The 21,636-nt window shown below is 43.4% G+C and overlaps 1 protein-coding gene across 1 annotated transcript in view; it reads right to left on the reverse strand.

Moving 5' to 3' along the window:
- CACNA1B (calcium voltage-gated channel subunit alpha1 B) overlaps positions 1-21,636 on the reverse strand; it is a 197,155-nt gene that overhangs the window by 135,045 nt on the left and 40,474 nt on the right. Inside the window, exons 4-6 of the mRNA XM_081237354.1 lie at positions 13,954-14,045; positions 12,354-12,506; positions 9,853-10,043 (exon numbers count right to left, since the gene is read on the reverse strand). Coding sequence (XP_081093480.1) covers positions 9,853-10,043; positions 12,354-12,506; positions 13,954-14,045 — 436 coding nt within the window. The remainder of the gene's footprint in view (positions 1-9,852; positions 10,044-12,353; positions 12,507-13,953; positions 14,046-21,636) is intronic.

Here is a 21,636-nt window from a genome sequence, read left to right on the forward strand (position 1 = left end):
GCCTCCCCGGTGGCGCAGTGGTTGAGAGTCTGCCTGCCGATGCAGGGGATATGGGTTCGTGCCCCGGTCCGGGAGGATCCCACATGCCGCGGAGCGGCTGGGCCTGTGAGCCATGGCCGCTGAGCCTGCGTGTCCAGAGCCTGTGCTCCGCAACGGGAGAGGCCACAGCAGTGAGCGGCCCGCGTACCTCAAAAAATTAAAAAAAAAAAAAAAATAGGGGTAAATAGATTTTATTTGTCCTTTTGAGTTTCCTAAATTATGTTTGACAGTGGAAGCAAAAATTATAACATGCTATGATGTGGTTATAAACATATGTAGAGGAAATGTTTAAGATAATTGTATTATACATGGGGGAGGGTAAAGAGATATAAAGAAGGTAAGGTGTATATACTTCACTTGAGCTGGTACAATTATGACACCAGTAGACTGGAATAAGATATAGAGCAACCACTAAAAGACCAAACAGAGATATACTCAAAAACAACTAGATAAATCAAAATGGAATTTTTTCAAAAGTTCAAGTAATACACAAGAAGGTAGGAAAAAGAAAACAAAGAAACAAAAAACCAGAACAAATAGTAAACAAAAAATAAACAAATAAAATGGCAGATGTGAGCTCTAACATATCAATAATTACATTACATGTAAATGGTCTGAATACACCAATTAAAAGACAAAGATTGGCTAGTGACTTTAAAAATATGATCCACCTATGTTTTATCTATAAGAAATTCACTTCAAATATAACAATTTAGGTAGGTTGAAAGTGAAATATGGAAAAAGAAGTATCATATAAACATTAATCAAATGAAAACTGTAGTGGCTATATTAATATCAGAAAATAAATATCAGACAAAGTAGACATCATAACAAAAAAAATTTCACTAACATATACAGGTTTCCCCCACTATCTGAAAGCAGTGCATTCCTATGAAATCTTTCCTAAGCCACAAAGGCATAAAGCAAAGAAAAAATCACCATAGGACACATCAGCCAACACATACAGAAAGTAAGATAAAACACAGATGCTCACAGATACAATAGAGCTATGGCGATATGATGCTGAGATACTGAGTGTAGTTCCCAGGGAAGGAGCTTGGCAGCGCCACTCTTGCTGCTTGGGGTGCACACTGCTTTTATAATGGCTCACTGTAAAGCAAATGTTGAACACTATTTTCTCTTTTCACCTTTTTTCATAAAAGCATAAATCTTCCATGGATTTCTTCTGGTTAGTGGAAACGGGTATTAATGTAGGTCTTTCATAAAAGTGAAGTGGCATTAAGAGAACTTTTGAAAAGTGGGGGATACATTATAATGATAAAAGGGTAAATTCATCAAGAAAACATAGCAATTCTAAATGTGTATATGCCTAACAAATGAGCTATAACATATGTGAAACAAAAACTGACAGAACTGAAAGGAGAAACAGACAAATGCACAGTTATAGCTGGAAACTTAAACACTTCTCTCTCAAAAATTGATAAGACAACTAGACAGAAAATCAGCAAGGATATAAAAGAGCTCACCATCAACCAACAGGATGTATAATTGACATTTATACACATACTACACAACAACACATTATATACACATTCTTTTCAAGTGTCCACAAGACATATATGAAAATAGACCATATCCTGAGCCATAAAACAAGTCTCAATAAATTTAAAAGAACTGAATTTTTTTCAAATTTAGTGTATTCTCTAACCATAATGGAATCAAACCAGAGACAAATAACAGAAATATAATAGAAAACTCTCCAAACACAAAGTAAACAAACAATTCTAAATAATCCATGGATCAAAGAGGAAGTCTCAAGGGAAATTTAAAAATACATTGAACTGAATGGATATGAAAATACAAGATATCAAATTTGAAAGACACAGCTAAAGCAGTTCTAAGAAGGAAATTTATAGCACTAAATACATACATTACAAAAGAGGGAAAGCCTCAAATCAATAATCTAAACTTCCACCGCAAGCAAAGGAAGAGCAAAACAAACCCAAATCAATTAGAAGAAAGTAAACAGTAAAGATAAAAGCAGAAATCAACAAAGTTGAAAATGCAAACAAAAGAGAAAATCAATTTTTGAAAAAGTTTGTTCTTTGAAAAAAGCTAAATTGACATACCTCTGGCAATACTGACTAAGAAAAAAAGAGAGAAGACACAACTTATCAATATCAATAATGAAACAGGGGATTTCACTACAGAACCAACAAACATCAAAAGGATAATGAAGGAATACTGCAAACAACTCTCTATACATTTGACAACATGGATGAAATGGATCAATTTCTCCAAAAACACAAACTACTACAACTCACCCAATACAAAATAGATAAATAGTCCAATAACTATTAAGGAAAGTGATATTGTGATTTTAAAACTTCCCCTACAAAAGGATAGACACATTGATCAATGAAATAGAATACATAATCTACAAATACACCCTTACATTTATGATGAGTTGATTTTTTTAACAAGGGTACCAAGCCAATTCAATGGGGAAAGGATAGTCTTTTCAACAAGTGGTGCTGGGACAAGTGGATATCCACAGGCCAAAGAATGAAACTGGATCCCTACCTCACACCATATACAAAAATTAAATCAAAATGGATCATAGACCTAAATATTACCAGCCAAAATGAGAAAACATAGTAGTAAATTTTCATGACTTTGATTAGGTAATGGACTCTTAGATACTACACCAAAAGCACAAAGTGAAAACAAAAACAGAAAAAAATGGACTTCATCAAAATAAAAATCTTTTTTACTTCAAATGATACCATCAGGAAAGTGAAATGATAACACACAGAATGTGAGAAAATATTTGCAAATCATCTGAAATATCTGGTAAGGGTCTAGTGTCCACAATATATAAAGAAATCTTATAGGTCAACAATAAAATGACAAATAACCCAATTTTTAAATGGGCAAAGGATATGAATACATATTTCTCCAAAGAAGATATATAAATGGTATAATAAGCATATAAAAGATGCTCTACATCATAAGTCATTAAGGAAATGCAAATCAAAGATAAAATTAAATACCACTTCACTCCATGGTTGGTTGGTTAAAATTAAAATTAAATTGTAATTTTACTAGGATATTAAAATTAAAAAGATAGACAACAAGTGTTGGTGAGGATGTGGACAATTTGGAACACTTGTGCATTCCTAGTGGGGATGTAAAATGTTGCAACCACTTTGGAAACCAGTTTGGCAGTTCTTCAAAAGGTTAAATATGGAGTTACCATGTGACCCAGAAATTCCACTCCTAGGTGTACACCTAAGAGAAATGAAAACATAGTCCACACAAAAATTGGTACACAAATGTCTATAGCAGGATTATTCATAATGTAAAAACATGGAAACAACCCAAATGTCCATCAACCAATGAAATACAAACAAGAGTGTACATCCACACAGTGGAATCATATTTGATAATAAAAGCAATGAAATACTGATATTTGCTACAACATGGATGGACCTTAAAAACACAAAATCCCATATATTGTATGAGTCCATTTGTATGAAATGTCTGGAATAGACGAATATAAAGAGACAGAAATATATTAGTGGTTGCCAGAGGCTGGGGATGGAGGAATGGGAAGTGACTACTAATGGGTACAGGGTTTCTTTTTTGGTTGATGAAAATCTTCAAAAATGAGTGATAGTAATGGTTGCACAGTCCTGTGCACATACAAAAAGCACTGAGCTATTCGCCACTTTGTGAATTTCATGGTAGATGAATAAAAATAAAAGTGTTATATGAAAAAATAAAAGAAATCTCAGGGCCCAGATTATAGAATTCTACCAAACATTTAATAAATAATTAACACCACTTATGCACAATCTCTTCTAGAAAAACAGAAGAGGAGTAATTACTTCTCAATTCATTTTATAAAGCTTGTGTTACCCTGAAAACAAAACCAGGCAAGGATAGTAAAAAGAAAGAAAGAAAAGAAAAGAAAGAAAGAAAGAAAGAAAGAAAGAAAAAGAAGGAAAGAAAGAAAGGAGAGGGAGGGAGGGAGGGAGGGAGGGAGGAAGGGAGGAACGGGCGAGGGGAAGGGGAGGGAGGGAGGGGGAGAGAGAGCACATGCACCTCAACCTAAACCTCACACTTTATACAAAAATTAACTCAAGATGGATCACAGACTTACATATAAAATAATAAAACTTTTAGAAAAAAATATAGAAGAAAATATTTAAGATTTAGGACTAGGCAAAGGGTTCTTAGATTTGATGCCAAAAGCCCAATCCACAAAAGGAAAAACTGATAAACTGGACTTTATTAACATTAAAAACGCTGGTTCTTTCACAGACCAGGTGAGGAGTATGAAAAGACGAGCTACTGACGAGAAAACATTTGCAAACCACACACCTGACAAAGAACTAGAATATACCTAGAATATATAAAAACTCTACAGTGAAAGAACAATCCAGACCATGAGCAAAAGATAGGAAGAGATATTTCACTGAAGAAGATACACAAATGGCAAATACGTATGAAAAGATACTTAATGTCATCAGCCATTAGGAAGTGCACTGAGATCCATCTCCACACACTGTCAGAATGGCTGACGTTAAAAGCACCAAATACCAGTGAGGATGCAGAAAAACTAGATTATTCATACACCGCTGGTGGGGATGCAAAAGAACACAGGCCTCTGGAAAAGCGTTAATTTCTTAAAGAACTAAACACGCATACAACCCAGAAACTGCACTCTTGAGCATTTAACCCAGAGAAATGAAAACTGACATTTGCACAAAAACCTGCCCACAAATGTGCAGAGCAACTTTATTCCTGATAACCCTGAACAGAGACAACACAGATGTCCTTTAACAGGTGAGAATTAAACACTGTAGTCCACCCACACCTGGAGCACCACTCAACAATTAAAAGAAAGAAACTGCTGACACAAAGAATAATCTGGATGCATCTCCAGAGTATTACGCTGAGTGAAAAATAGCCAATCCCCAAAAGTCACATAGGGTACGGTTTCATCTGTATAACATTCTTGAAATGGCAAAAATATCAATGCGGCAAAAAGATTAGTGGCTACCAGGGGTGAAGGCAGGAGAGAAGTGGGCGTGGCTATAAAAGAGCAGCACAACATCCCTTGTGATGCAACGTCCTGTGCCTTGACTGTAGCAGTGTCACTGCCCTGGTTCCGGCAGCTACTAGCTTTGCAGGTTGTTACCGTTACAGGAAAAGTGCAAAGCACACAAGGGCTCTCTCTGCATTATTTCTTACAACTGCATTTGAACCTACAATTACCTCAAAAGAAAGTTTCATTTTAAAAAAACGCCAGGGGCTTCCCTGGTGGCACAGTGGTTGAGAATCTGCCTGCTAAGGCAGGGGACACGGGTTCGAGCCCTGGTCTGGGAAGATCCCACATGCCGCGGAGCAACTACGCCCGTGAGCCACAACTACTGAGCCTGCGCGTCTGGAGCCTGTGCTCCGCAACAAGAGAGGCCGCGATAGTGAGAGGCCGGCGCACCGTGATGAAGAGTGGCCCCCGCTCGCCACAACTAGAGAAAGCCCTCGCACAGAAACAAAGACCCAACACAGAAATAATTAATTAATTAATTAATAAACTCCTACCCCCAACATCTTCTTAAAAAAAAAAAAAAGCCAATTCCCACATCTCCCTGCACTCACCTCCTCTTGCCCTGCTCCACTTCACAGGGAAACCCCCTGAACGAGCCGACTATACTTGCCATCCTCACTTCCATACCTCCTCCCTTTAACCTACACATTCCGAGGTTTCATCCCCACAGCCGAAACGCTCTTGTCAAGTTTACCAACAGCTCCTGGGACCTCTCAGCAACAGCTGACCTGGTCGATCACTTTCTGGAAACTCTGCTCTGCCCCCAGATGCAGCACACTTGCAGTGCTGCTCCTACTCCCCGCAAGTCCCCGCCTTGCTCTCTTTTGCTGGCTCCTTCTTTCCTACTTGGCTTCTGAATGCTGGAATCCTCCTGACAGCCAAAGGTTCAGACAAGGCTCCGTCTGTAGCCTTCTTTGCTTCTCGATCCACACACCCACACCCAAGTGATCTCATCCTCTCCCATAATTTTAAGCATCATCCATGACTTCAAACTTGCACCCTCAGCCCTGCTGTCCCCCCTGAACCCCCTCTCATACACCCAACTGTACACTCAGCATCTCCACTTGGATGAAACAGTTGTCTAAGCCTTTCCAGGGCCAAAGCAGAGTTCTCAGTTTCCAGCATGACGCTCCGCTAAAACAAAACTCCGCAGCTACCTTGCTCCCCATTCTCCCCTTCTCAATAAAAGGCACCACGTTTCCCAACGGCTCCAGTCACACTATCTTTGATTCTTCTTTCTTTCACATTAAACATCACATCCAACCAATGAGCAGGTCGTGTCTGCACTAACTTCAAAATGGAGCCTTTGCACCTACATATCTGAATGCGCCTTCCTCAGATCTTTACGAAACTAGTGCAATGAACAGATGCAGAACCACATGTAACCATAAGCCCACATTATTTACCTCCTACGGTTCCTCTTGTCAACTACAAATTGGCACTCGCCATTGTCACCTGCCAGCTACCTCTACAAGGATTAAATCCTGTGCTGCTGCAGCTGCTGACTTTCAACACCCCCTGAAAGGAGTTCAGGTGCAGAGCTGAACTGAGGCACTCTGGGCTCTGGGTAAAACTGGCAGAGCAGGTCTTCCGATAGATGGATCTTTTCAGGAGACAATTTTGTGAGCCCAATCCTGTATCTCCTCGTATCTAGACAAGCACTAAAACCCTTCACGGCGACGTCTGCTCCTCGTGACTGGCAGTGACACACACGAGACGAGCAGAACCTTCTACAAAAGCTGTGTGCTCGGTTGCACACACTCCGCCTTCACCCCAATCACATCTATGCTGACCTTCCCCCCTGCCTCTGTGGAGCAGCTTCTCAGAGCGATCCGGGATGCTGTCTCCCGGGCTGCAGTCCTCATTTTGCCCCAAAGAAAACTTAACTCGCAACTCTCACGTTGTGCATGTTTGTAAGTCGACACTCTGAACGTAGACATAGCCCGGGATGAAAATGTGGGTCAGTCCTGTGACTGTTCTGATAACTCTGGGTAACAGAGAATTCTACAACCACCTCAAGTATAAAACACAATTAAGGGCTTCCCTGGTGGCGCAGTGGTTGAGAGTCCACCTGCCAATGCAGGGGACACAGGTTCGTGCCCCGGTCCGGGAAGATCCCACGTGCCGCAGAGCGGCTGGGCCCGTGAGCCATGGCCGCTGAGCCTGCACGTCCGGAGCCTGTGCTCCGCAACGGGAGAGGCCACAGCGGTGAGAGGCCTGTGTACCATAAAAAAATTAAATTAAATTAAATTAAAGAAAAAACACAATTAAGTGTCCCGACCCCGCTGACGTGCTTCACACTGAGAAAATCCTCTCTGCTCAGCTGGCCCACAAGGCTGACTGTTCTCTCAGGGAGAGTACGGCATGGCCCCTCTCCATTCCCGACGCCACACACTCTTCATCCTTCCTGGGTCACTGACCCCAACACTATCGAAGCCAGGGGCAGGGGGAGCAAGCCCTTCTTCACATGGGGCTCACTGTCCTGAGATAACCCACCCCTCAGACCTGGCGGCACTGCTGTGTGCTCTTCCAGGACCCCACCTGACCACACTTTTCAAAACCCAGACAGACCATTTCTCCTCCAGACTGAGGACCCACCCGCCCACCACCGCCAGTGTTTTAGCAGTCGGGCTCTGGGTCTTTCTCGAGACTCCCCTCATTCCCTCCATCCAGGATTTAAAAGGGCCCTGGCTTCTCCCCAGACTGCAGAGGTGCTCACCCGCCCCATCAGTCCTGCTGCGGCAGGCCTATGGCTCCAGCCCTTGAAGGCACGTCGCTCGGGCTCCATCAAGGAGCATATGTCTGAGGTGACCACGAACGTCCCTCTCACTGGGCGGGGGGAGTGGCAGGCTCGCCCTCCGAAGAATCCTCTTCCAAAGTCCTGTCTGATCTCCTGCAACCGACCCTGTTATCCCTCAGTGTGGAGAATGGATCCAACAGTTCTTGGCCAGCGGCTCTGGGTACCAGCCTCACGACCCACGCCCGTCACTGCGTTGCCCGTCACTGCATACCGGTGCCCCGCTGCCAGACTCCGCGGCACATCAATGTGTCCCATTTCATCTGCCCGTCTGGCTTCCAGACCCCACCAGGCCTTGCTTCCCCAGTGCCCCCTGACCTGTCGCCCCTGCCCCATATCCTCCTTTGTTTTCTTCACAGCAGCTTGCCATTACCAGGCCCTTATTTATTGAAGGCCTCCTGCCACCACTGTGCCTACAGCATCTGCACCCAGTGGGTCCCCTGGAAATACGTGTCAGGTGAGCCTCTGTGGCCCTTCCTGACCAGCACCTCCTGCCCCGAGGTCTGGCTCCTGCCCACCCCTCTCCTGGGGGCACAGGCCTATGAGGCTGAGTCACCTGGCCAAGCCCCATGGCACAAAGGGCTGTGGAGACCTGCTCACGCGGTGCCCTGCTCGGGTGGCACTGGCAGTGACGTGGCCAGCTTCAGCTATTTTTAGGGTTCGTCTTTGTGGAAATTGTTCCTGGATCGGCTGTGGGGAGAGAACAGCCAAGCTCCTCATCACCACCCTTGTCTCCATTCCTCTTTTCCTCGATCAAACCGAGACTGTCACCAGACGCAACTCCCACTCCAAAGAGGGCTCTGGCTCAGGGGACTTCAGGCTGGCTTTTCCTTAACTCGCCCTCTGCCATCTGCCTGCTCAGCCAGCACGTACCGAGCGCCTGCTGGATTTCTGGCCCTGAGACCCACAGGGGCGGAGAGCAAAGGGCGCCAGGCTGTCCCTTTCCTCCTGCCCACCTTCATGCCAGAAGCATGTGGCTGCTCCAGGGGCTGGTGGCCCAAGACCCACCCTCAGTACACAAGTGACAGGTTCAAAGTGAAGTACCTCACACTCTAGGACACCCCCTCCACAGCCCCCAAGCACAACACACCCTCCAGCTACCAAAACACAGCAATCCACCAGCCAGACCTTCCAAAATTCCTGTTTCAAGTGCACCTTCTTTCTCTACTTCCACTAACTTAATTGTTTTCATGCCCACAGCTCACAGGACTCTAGGGGGTAGAAGGTAGCTCTGTAGGGGTGAGGGCGTCATCCCATAAAAAAAAGAGAGAGAGGTCTGTCCAGGAGTCGATGGCAGGTCCCCCGAGAAGAGCCGCAGGTGGAGGGGAGGCGGGAGTGAGATGGGTCACCAGGAAGCCCCCGAGGGCCTTAAACCCAACTTCTGTCTCAGGCACCAACCCCCAGACTGCCCTACACTGCTGGCACGGGCTGGCATCCTAACGACAGGGAACACCGGAGGAAAGAGAACCAGGTAGACTTAGTGGGAAGGAAACAAAGGTACACGACGCCCGTTCCCACCACCAGGACCCCGGCGCAATCAGGGAAGCTTCCCTGCGCTCAGCCCTGCTCCTGCCCTGTTCACCAGGCAGCCACCTGCTGCCTCGGCCCGAGGGCCAGCTGACTAGCTTCTCCGAGCCTCTCTCCCATCGTCTACGAGCTCACAGGGACAGAGCTCTTCACGCAGTGGGCCGTCGTCAGCAGCGGCGGCAGGAGCACCTTCTCTGGAACTTTCTTTTTTGACCTCCACCACCTGGCCCTCAGCTTTACTCTCATAAGAAAAGCCATCCCGGAGACTCCAGGACCCAGGTCAGGGGCCCTGAGGCGGAGCTGCCTGAAGGAGACTGTGTTCCATCCTGTGGGGCGAGGAGGGAGCCTGGGGCTGAACAGAGGCTCCGCATCAGCGGGGCCCCAGCAGCTCTAGGGCCAAGACAGAACTCACGCTGTAGAGGATGTCGGTCCAGCCCTCCATAGTGATGCACTGGAACACCGTCAGGACGGCGAACAGGATGTTGTCGAAGTTGGTGATGCCGAAGTTGGGTCCCGGCCAGTACTCCCGGCACTCGGTGTCACCCTCGCACAGCCGGGCTGGGGCCTCCTTGCCACAGGGGAAGTCACCCACCGGCTCTGCGTCTGCGAGGAGGAGAAGGGAGCAAGGCTGAGCTCAGAGACGCCAAGTTCTCCAACCCCTGCAGGGACTGTGGGCCCCAGAGACCTCATCACAGTGGGGCAGGAATCAGGCACCGAGGGAAACTCTGCTCCCTGCCGCTCCTGCACCTGCGCCGGCTGTGTCCCCGTGCCTCCGGTCTGCCCCCGCCCCCCCCCCAGACCCCCCCCTCTCAGGAGCTGCTGGTCGACCTCTCCTTCACCACTAGAACCTGCCCGTCACTATGTAAACATGCTGAGGACTCACTCATCTTAAAATCAAAAACAACAGACTCCTAACCTCCGACTCTTCCTACCACCAACACCCTGATTCTCCCTCACAGCCAAACCTCCGCCCAAACTCCCCCGACGTGCAGATCTGTCTGTCACACTGGAGCCAGAACCAAGCAGGACTCAGCACTGCAGTCCTGGTGCTCATCAGGCGGGTCGACCCAACATGGGCCCAGAGCATGGCCGGGCTTCAGGGCCCAGTCCTCACGGCACTGGCCCCAACAAAGGGGACATGCTCCTGCTGGCCTGCAGTCTAGCCGGCAGCCAGGGACCACACAGAGACATGTTAAAGAAATTGCAGAAAACCAGGGCTTATCTCTGGAATAAGGGGGCAAGCAGCACATGTTAATCCCCTCCACTCCCAAAATCCTAACGAAAGGATAGAAAAAACTATTTAAAAAAACAAATGTATAACAACACATGGAAAATCGCTCCTATCAACATGGGAGAAATTTTGAGGAATTGCCAGGATGGAAAGCAAATGCTCCCAGGCTTAGAAGGCAAAACTGATGATCACACACATTTATTCCTTTCCCTCCAAGTATCTTAACAAACGCTCATAAAGAAGACTAGGAAGTCACTGTTTGTCTATTTGTAAATAATCATATTCTCTGTAAATAATGACAGTTTTATTTCCTCCTTTCACATTCTTGATAGAGTTCTTTTTCTTGCCTCACGTTACTGGCCACGACCACCAAGGCTACGTGGACCAGAAGTGACCATGTGTGTCTTTATCTTGTTCTTGACCTTAAAGGGAAAGCTCACAAAACTTATGACAAAGTATGATGTTTGCAGGGAATTTTAGGGAGTTTAAGAAAATTCCCCTTTATTTCCACTTTGATAAGAGGTTTTTTTAATTATGAATCATTTAAACTTTAATAAAAACTTTTTCTGCATTTACTGAGATGATCATACAGGTTTCCTCCTTTACCGCGTTTGTAGCTCAAGACACAAAGCTTGGACTCCCCTGGTGGCGCAGTGGTGAAGAATCTGTCTGCCAATTCAGGGGACATGGGTTCGAGCCCTGGTCCGGAAAGATCCCACATGCCGTGGAGCAACTAAGCCCGTGCGCCACAGCTACTGAGCCTGCGCTCTAGAGCCTGTGAGCCACAACTACGGAGCCTGCATGCTGCAAACTAATGAAGCCCGCACGCCTAGAGCCCGTGCTCCACAACAAGAGAAGCCACTTCAATGAGAAGCCCGCGCACCACAACGAAGAGTAGCCCCTGCTCGCTGCAACTAGAGAAAGCCCGCATGCAGCAACAAAGACCGAACGCGGCCAAAAAAAAAAAAAAAAAAAAGACACAAACCTTAGTGTCATCCTTAACTCTTCCCTTTCTCTTACTCCACGTACAATTGCCCAGAAAACCCAGTTGGCTCAGCAGGCCTCAATGCAAAATAGACCCAGAACCTCACCCGTTCTGACTGCCAAACAGCCTGGCCCCAGCCACCATCTCTCCTGGACTCAGAGTCCTAGCACGGCCTGAACCCACAGGCCAAACAGCCTGGCCCCAGCCACCATCTCTCCTGGACTCAGAGTCTTAGCACGGCCTGAACCCACAGGCCAAACAGCCTGGCCCCAGCCACCATCTCTCCTGGACTCAGAGTCCTAGCACGGCCTGAACCCACAGGACCCCCTCTGCACCCACTGCTTCTCACTCCAGCCTTTCACTCTTACTGTTCCTCGTAACTGGAGCTTCTGGCAGGTAACCACACAGGCCCCCTCTCACGGCACTCAGATCGCTGTCCAGTTGTCACCTTGGCAGAGAGGCCTCCCCAGGCCACTCTCTGTGAAGCAGACCCCCAAATTACTCTATTGCAAATACCTTTCTTGTTGCCCTCCTAGAAGTTACTATAATCTGTAATTATTTTATCTGTTTATCTTGTCTGGGTCCACCTCCTTTGTCTGGCATCTAGAGGGCAACCCCCCGCCCCAACACTGTATCTCTCCAGGATGAATGAGTCTGTGGTCCTCATCTGGGTCTGAGGAACGCTGCTAGGCCTCACCTGTACTGTTGGGGAAACAGGCCTTGTGGAATTTGCCCATGTAGAACTCGAGGCCAATGATGGCAAACATGAGGATGGCGAAGAAGAGAAGCAGCCCAATCTGTAGCAGCGGAACCATGGCCTTCATGATGGACTTGAGCACCACCTGCAGACCTGGGGCCAGAGCAGGCAAAGCGGGCAGGTCAGAGAGCACAGTGGGCAGAGTGGGCAGTGGGCTGGGGGCGTGGACAGAACAGCAAGAGCCTGGGCGGGCGGGGCTGAGAGTCCTCGGGGAGGGGGACAAAGCACAGGGTCTCGGGGCAGGGGGCAGTGGACTGAGCACTGTCCCAGTTCCAGGGAGGAGCAGCGTGTGGGGGTGTCAGTATGAAGTTCTGGTGAGATCTCTGAGTCTATGGAGGGCTCAGGGTGGAGCAAGAGCAGAGAGTCCTGAGAGGAAAGATGAGGGAATCCTCCGAGCTGAGAGCAGGGGATCATGGGAGGGAAAAGCAGGGGATCCTGGGAACTAAGAGCAGGGGATGCTGGGAGGGAAGAGCAGGGGATCCTGACAGAGAAAAGCAAGGGATTCTGGGAGAGAAAAGCAAGAGATCCTGGGAACTAAGCAGGGGATGCTGGGAGGGAAGAACAGGGGATCCTGGGAGGGAGAAGAAGGAGTTCCTGGGAACTAAGTGCTGGGGATCCTGGGAGGGAAAAGCAGGGGATCCTGGGAACTAAAAGCAGGGGATACTGGGAGGGAAGAGCAGGGGATCCTGGGAGGGACAAGCAAGGGATCCTGGGAACTAAGAGCAGGGGTTCCTGACAGACCCACCCCTCAGGGAAAGTAAAGCAGGGGGCCTACTCCTAGGGAGTGTTTTACCACTGACCGCAGGGCATGAGTATGTCCAGACCAGAGGAACTGGGTAGAAGAGGCTGAACCCCACTATCCCCACTTCCAGCTTCACCCCAGCTCCTGGGTACAGGCCTGAGCCTTTGCCTGGCAGGGTCTTAGGGCAGAACACGGAGCCAACCAGCAGTCTTCCCTGCAGTGGGCTCAGGCGACACAGCCTCAGGGCCCTGCCACCCAGGCCCTGAGGGAAACCCAAACTTCCACTGGCTTGGAGGGACACGGGCACAGGCAGTCACCGGCTCTCAAGGTAGCCTGGCCACCCCCTGCCCTCACGTGGCCTCTTGAGCAGCCCAGTCCCAGAGCACGTCTTAACCAGGTCACAGGTCCCAACAGCCCTGCCCAGCCTGAGCCAAGACAGGTGGTCCTTTGCAGTCTCTGAATATGTTCTCAGGCATCCTGCCCCACCACCTTGGCCGATCTCTCACCTGCCCTTTAACCACAGAAAAAGAAGCAAAGAGCTGGAAATACAGCAGAGGGTGTGAGGAGGATCAAAGCTTCCCCGTAGGGACGGCAAGTTACCCTCTGGGTTTTCACAGAGTTGGGAGAGACCGGAGGAGGGCCGCTCCTCCCTTCTTCGTGCCTGGTTCCCCGGGGTCAATGGCAGCAAGCTCAGAGTCACCAAAGGGCCCACTGTTAGGGCCTAACTGGCCATGACAGGGGTTGGGAGAGAGGTCAGTGTCCAGGTAGGCTGGGCCTGATTGCTTTTGCCAGACTCACTTGGAATCCCAGACACCAGCTTCAGGGGCCTCAGCACACGCACAGCCCGCAGGGTTCTCAGGTCAAAGTCAGTGCCAGCTGTGGCGAGGATCCTGGCAGGAACAAAGACAAGGGGGAAGTAAGGGCTTCCGCATGGAGTTGAGAAGAGGGCACGCCCCTCCCACCACCCATGTCCTGTCTTCCAAGAGCAGTAACACCTTCGTGCCTGTGTCCCCCGCTGTCCAAGTGGGGCGGGGGGGGGGGGCGCATACTAGGCAGGGGAGGCCAGGAACTGAATTCAGACGTCCTCGCCAGCAATGTTAGGAATGGCTTTTACCAGCATAACCATCCCTCCAGTCGTCACCCCGAGAGGACACTTGGTCTCTGGTCCCTGGCCAGGCCTTGAATCTGTCCTTGAATTGAGTCCAAGCCTGAACTATGTCCCCAAGCAACCCCAACTGCACTCCAAGCTGCCTCATGAGAGGTGGTGATAGCAGGAGCGGGAGTAGAATGGAACTTGAGGGACTTCTGAACAGATGCCACAGGGCCTATTCCTCACTTTACCACAGGAGAACACGGGAACAAACAGTGGGGAAAGTGAATAGAGGGCTCAGAGGACTCCCTTAGCATAAGAACATACCCCAATGTCTCCCATCTTAAAACAAAACAGAAAATTCCATATCTGCCTCCAACCCCAGCACATTTCTCTGCTCCCTTCGCTCCAAAGCTCATTGAAAGTGTCAATCCTTGGTCTCCCCACTGCCTTACCTTTCCACCTCTCTTTAGCTTTTTCCAACTATGTTCTCACCCGCACCATTCCACTGAAATGTTTTGTCAAGTCTTCTTGCCAATTGCAATGGTTAAGTCTCCTTCTATAAATGGTTTCTTCTCTTGCCCATTGGTCAATTCTCTCATCTTCCTCTTAACATCCTGGGAGTCCCTTTTAGGTCTTCTTTGCGAGCTTTGCCTCCTCTACCAGACTGAAAAATTAGATGCCTCAAGGCTCACACCATATAGGATCTGCCCAATAGCTTTGAATACCACAGTATGCTTATTACTCCCAATTTATATCTTTAACTCAAGTCTGGAACTTTGGGCTCATATATCCATCCAACTGCCTTTTTTAACATTTCCACTGGGATAGCAAAAAAAAGCATAACAAACATTAATAAAACTAAAGAATTCTTTTTAAAACTTTAATGTAAATATTAAAACATGTACTTTTTTTAAGTTCAGAGTTGTTACACGATGGTGACTGAAGAACTTTTTATTCTTTCTCCCAATCTTGCTCCTTCCTCAGTATTCCCCCCTCTCTGTGAATAGCACTAGTCAAGTGTTTCATAAGCCAAAACCAAGACTTCATACCTGACTCCTCTCTCTCTTACACTCCACATCCAATTCACTAACAATCCTGTTGGCTCTACCTTTAAAATGCACCCTGGATGCTTGGTGAAAAAGGATTGTTGTCCCCCTACTCTAAATACATAGCAGCAAGGAATAAAATTTGAGATGCAGCTGGGGTAAAAAATAAGATAAAATGGTCAGGGGAGAAGAAAAGAAGGCAACAAGAAAATCTATACAAACCAAAATTCCATAGCACGTGAGAAAATCCAATACTAAGAGTGATATTCAACTACTAAAATCAACTATTAGAAGATTAATTTTGTTCAGATGAAATCAACAAATTATGAAACAAAAATAGGCAGAAACAGGTAGATATTCTAAAAACTAGCTAGAAGTTTTGGAAATAAACAAATATTATTAAAATAATATCAATAATAATAATCATACTCTAGGCCAAAGACATAGTTGGAGTGTATTAATGGTTTAGGAAATAGTACTAAGGAATCAGACATTGGAAAGACAAAGAAATAAATGAAAGACAAATTAAATGATATGGAGGTTAGATCATATATCTAACACACATCAAATGTAGGTTCCAGAAAAAGAGAATAGAGGGAACATGGTGAAGAAGCAACATTTGAAAAGATAACAGATGAGAAATTTCCAGAATTAAAGACTTGCTTTCTCAAATTTAAAGTGCATTACAAGGTATCAATCACATAAATAAAATACATACAACTAGAAATGGTGTGAGGAACTACAGAATATCAAGCATAAAAAGAAAGTATTAAAGGCTACCAAAAAGAAAAGGTGAAATATCTAGGGGAAAAAAAGGATAATTAAAAGGAGAGAAAACTTCACCTCAGCAAAAAAAAAAATATGCTAGAAGACAATTAAGTAATACCGCCAAAAAGCAGCAGGAAAATAATTGACATCTTAGAACTTTATATCCAGCTAAACTGTCAATGAAGAGTGAGGGCAAAATAAACATATTTTCAGAGATAAAATAAGTCATCACCCCAGATCTTCAGTAAAACATGGGAACTGAACCTAAAGGGAAAGCACAGTATACAAGAGCAATGGTAGGCACAGAAATTTTTTAAATAGTTAAATTTAATTAATCGTTGATTTTTTAAATTATGATGTCCAATTTTTCATTATTTTCTACATGCAAAACTAACAACCTAGGCAATAATAAAAATATTTACAGAAGGGGTTGTTCCATGTGTAGTTGCATCAAATTATGTTATAGAGGCTAAATCACTCTTCATTGTATTAGGCCAGAGGATGGCAAACATTTTCTGAAAAGGGACATTAGTAAATATTTAGGCTTTGTGAGTCATAGAATCTCTGTCACAACCACTCAACTCTATCATTGTAGCATAAAAGCAGACAATATGTAAATGAATGGACAAGGCTGTGTTCTAATAAAACTTTATTTATAAGCACAGGTTGACAGACAGATGGGCTATAATTTTCTGTCCTCTGTGTTAGACAAATGTATAGTTATGAATATATGTTTAAAATGTTAAGGATATCCAGTAAATGGATAGAAGTACAGTCTATTTCAAAACCATCAGAGGTGAAAAAGGTATGTAGGGAACAGGTAATATAGAATATTTTGTCACACTACAAAAGTCAGGAAAAGACTCCCCCAAAACAAAGAAAGAATATAAAGAGAAAAAACAAAATAAGATATTAGGTGTAAGTACAAACACACAAGTAATAATAAGAAATATAAATGAATTTTAATTTCCTATTAAATGCTTCTGAAAGTCCAACTTTCAAAAAGTTGCTACCTACAAAAGCCATACCTGAAAAAAAATAAAGAAATGTTGAAAATAAACAGATTTTTTTAAAAGAATATACTAAGTAAATGCTACAGAAAAGGAAGTTGGTATATAATACTAAAGACAAAATATAATTTAAAGCAAAAAACAATCCTAAGGCTAAAGAGGATATAATGCATAATATTGAAAGCAAAATTACACCAAGGAATATGATCATCATTAATTTTTATGCACCCAACCTCATAAATTCAAAACAGATAAAGAAAAGGAATGAGAACTCCTCCAACATAGTGGAAGATCCTAACAAAGCTCTCATCAGAACCTGAAAGACTAAACACCAAAATTTAGTAAGGCTGAACAAGATTAAAACAGAATTAGCACCCTTGATCCATTTTATTGTTCTAATCTTCTACATCTTTCATATATTACCTTTATCTACCTACCTATCTAGCATCTATCTATCATCTATAATCTATTTATTTTTCTAACAAAATGTGTTCCTAACAAATAGAAAATATATATTTTTAGGAGTACATGGGAATAGCTTTGAAAATATCCTACATCACAAAAGAAGCCTCAGCAAATTTCAAAAACTTAGTAACATATATTATCGTACTTCTCCAATTAAATAAGAATACTACTATAAAAACACATTTTAAAAAACTTGCATTATAGAAACCTTCAAAATGCACAACTAAATAACTCATTAATTAAAGACATTACCAAATATTTAGAACTCATCAACAACAAAAATACTACATATTATATGTGTGAAGTTCAGTCAAAGTGATGCCTTAGGGGAAATTTATAAACTTAACTGATTTTATTTTTTTAAAGATTAAAAATAAATAAACCAAGTATTGCTATGCCTCAAGGATCTTAAAAAAGAATAGCAGGGTAAATTTAGAGAAAGTAGAAAAATGGAAATAATAAAGAGTAGACATGGTGAAAATAGAAAATAGAGAAATAATAGAAAGCTGAATCTTTGAAAGTTTAATCAAATGAACAAGCTTCTGGCAAAAATAATCAAGAAAAAGAGAGGGTACACATGCATACAAAAGATACAAATACACATAGTATATGCATGCATGCACACATGTACACTTATACATTTGTGTGTGCATACTGTGTACACACATGCACAGGAATGTATAAAAATACAGGGAAGGGCCTCCCTGGTGGCGCAGTGGTTGAGAGTCCGCCTGCCGATGCAGGGGATACGGGTTCGTGCCCCGGTCTGGGAGGATCCCATATGCCGCGGAGCGGCTGGGCCCGTGAGCCATGGCCGCTGGGCCTGCGCGTCCGGAGCCCGTGCTCCGCAACGGGAGAGGCCACAACAGTGAGAGGCCCGCATACCACAAAAAGAAAAAAAAAAAAAAAAATACAGGGAACACAACTACAGACAGGAGAGGTTTTTAGAATCACTAGAGAATATTATTAACAATTTTATGCCAATAGATGCTAAAACTTTCGAGGAAATGGATATATCCTCTTGAAAAGCAAGTTACCAAAAGTGACAGAAGAAGTAGAAAACCTGAATAAACCATGAACAATTGTATTAGTTTTCTATTCTGCAAAAACTTACCACAAATTCAGCGACTTGAAATAGCACCCATTTATTAGCTCACAGTTCTGTGGGCCAGAAGTCAGGGCACATCGTGGCTAAATTCTCTGCTGCAGGTCTCACAAGGCTGAAATCAAGGGAACAGCCAGCTGCATCCTCGTCTGGAAGCTAAACTAGGGAAAGTGATGCTTTCCAGCCCCTTCAGAGTGTCTGCATAGTTCACTTCCTTGCAGTAGGAATGGAGTCCCCTTGCCTTGCCGTCAGCCGGGGACTTCTCTTAGCCACTGGAGGCCACTCTCAGATCCTTGCCACCTGGCCCCTCAACAGTCCCTCTCACACTTCTAAACTCTCTGACTATAGGAAGAACCCAGTCCCTTTAAAGGGATCACCTGATGAGGTCAGTCCCACCCAAATAATCTCCCTTTTGGTTAACTCAGAGTCAGCTGATTCATAAACTAACCACAGGAGTGATATCTCATCATACCCACAGGATCTGCCTGCACTCAAGGGGATATGGCTGTGCAGATGGGCAGGCAGGGGACCAGAATACTGGACCATTTACAAGAATTAATTTGGACTCAGTTTTCCTCTGCCAGAATATCAGATCCAGACAATTTTACAAGTGTGTTCTTACAAACATTCGGAGAACAGAAAATTCTCTGTTATACAAACTGTTTCAGAGAATAAAAATACAAGAAAAGCTCACAACTCATTTTATGATGCTGGTATAATGATATCAAGACCGGAACCATCCAATAAAGATGTTAAAAAAAAAAAAAAGACTGGAACCATAATTCAAAAAGATACATGCACCCCAGTGTTCATAGCAGCATTATTTACAATAGCCAAGACATGAAGGCAACCATGGACAGATGAGTGGATAAAGAAGATGTGGTATATTTATACAATGGAATATTACTCAGCTATAAAAAAGAATGAAATAATTCCATTTGCAGCAACATGGATGGATCTAGAGATAATCATACTAAGTGAAGTAAACCAGACAGAAAAATACAAATATCATATGATATTGCTTATATGTGGAACCTAAAAAAATGATACAAATGAACTTATATACAAGACAGAAATAGACCCAGACATAGAAAACAAACCTATGGTTACCAAAGGGGAAAGGTGGGGGAAGGATAAATTAGAAGTGTGGGATTAACATATATGCACTACTATATATAAAACAGATAGCCAACAAAGACCTACGGTTTAGCACAGGGAACTATACTCAACATTTTGCAATAACCTATAAGGGAAAAGATTCTGATAAAAATAGATATATATGTATGTATAACTGAATCACTTTGCTGTACACCTGAAACTAACACAACATTGTAAATCAACTATACTTCAATTTAAAAAATAATAAAAAATTTTTTAAAGACTGGAAAAGGGCAAGAAAAATTTATACACATCTCAATTATGAACACACATTTTAAATAAAATATTAGAGTAAATCGAATTCAAAGGTACATATGTTAAGAGTTTATAATGGCCAACTGAGTTGACATAGGAACATAAGAATAATTCAATAGTAGAATAACTATTAATGTAATCCACCACATGAAAAATCAATATGAAAACCATATAATCATGTTAAAATTTTCAGAAAAATTATTTGATAAAATTTCAGTATCATTCATGATAAAGAGAATTAGGAACAGGAAATTCCTTAAAATGACAATAGGTGTCTACTAAAAACCATTAGGAGCATTTCTCTTTAAATTCAGGGATAACACAAATATACCATTTATATCATATGGAGGCCCTAGCCAAGGCGAAAAGACAAGAAAAAGAAAAAAAAAAGTTTAGAAAGGGGGAAACAAACTGTCTTATTCACAGATAATGTGATTTCTACATAGAAAATCCAAAAGCATATACAGTACAGAAAAACTATTAGAACTAATTAGAAAGTTCAGCAAGGTTATGAAATACCAAATACATATACAAAAATAAACTGTTTTCATTTACTATTAGAAAATGCAAATTTTAAAAGCTCTTATTCTAATGGGTATGGGACTCCTTCCTGGGGTAATGAAAACATTCTAAAATTAGTGGTGATGGTTGTATAACTCTATGACTATACTGAAAAATCACTGAATTGTATACTTTAAAAGTATGAATTTTATAGTATGTGAATTACATCTAGATAAAGCTGGCAAAAAATAGTTTATAATAGCAACAAAATCTATAAAGTATCTAGGAATAAGCTCAATAAAATAAGTGCAATATCTTGATAATAAAAGTCATAAAACATTCATGAGCAAAGAGATAATAGAGATGAACCACATTAATAGATGAGACAATTCAACATTTTTAGATGTCCGTTTCCCCAAATTAATCCACAAATTCAATGAAATTCCAATAAAAATCTCAACAGATCTTATATGTAGAAAATCCTAAATTTGTAGAAAATCCACCAAAAATTACCAGAACTAATGAATTCAGCCAAGTTTCAGGATATAAAGTCAACACAAAAAAATAGGTTGTATTCTATATACTTACAATGAACAACCAACAAAGGATATTTTTTAAAAATCCATTTATAATAGCACCAAAAAGAATAAAATACTTAAGAATAAAATTAGGGAGGTGAAAGACTTGTACCCTGAAAACTACAAAACACTGGTGAAGGAAATTAAAGAACACTAAACAAACAGAAAGACATCCCATGTTCATGGACTGGAAAGCAATATTGTTAAGATGTCAATACCCAAAGCAATCTACAGATTCAATGCAATACCGACCAAAATTCCAAAGACATTTTTTGCAGAAATAGCAAAACTCATCCTAGAATTCATACGGACTCTCAAGGGACTCTGGATAGTCAAAACGATAGAATAATAGCCTAGAAACGAATCCTTACATACACGTCAATTGATTTTCAACAAGAATGCCAAGACCATTGAAAGAGGAAAAGACAGTCTTTTCAGCAAATTGTGCTGGAAAAACTAGATGTCCACTTGCAAAAATATTAAGCTGGACCAGTATCTTATG

This window comes from Mesoplodon bidens, assembly GCF_964165515.1.
Source record: "Mesoplodon bidens genome assembly, chromosome: 6".
Taxonomy (NCBI): Eukaryota; Metazoa; Chordata; class Mammalia; order Artiodactyla; family Ziphiidae; genus Mesoplodon; species Mesoplodon bidens.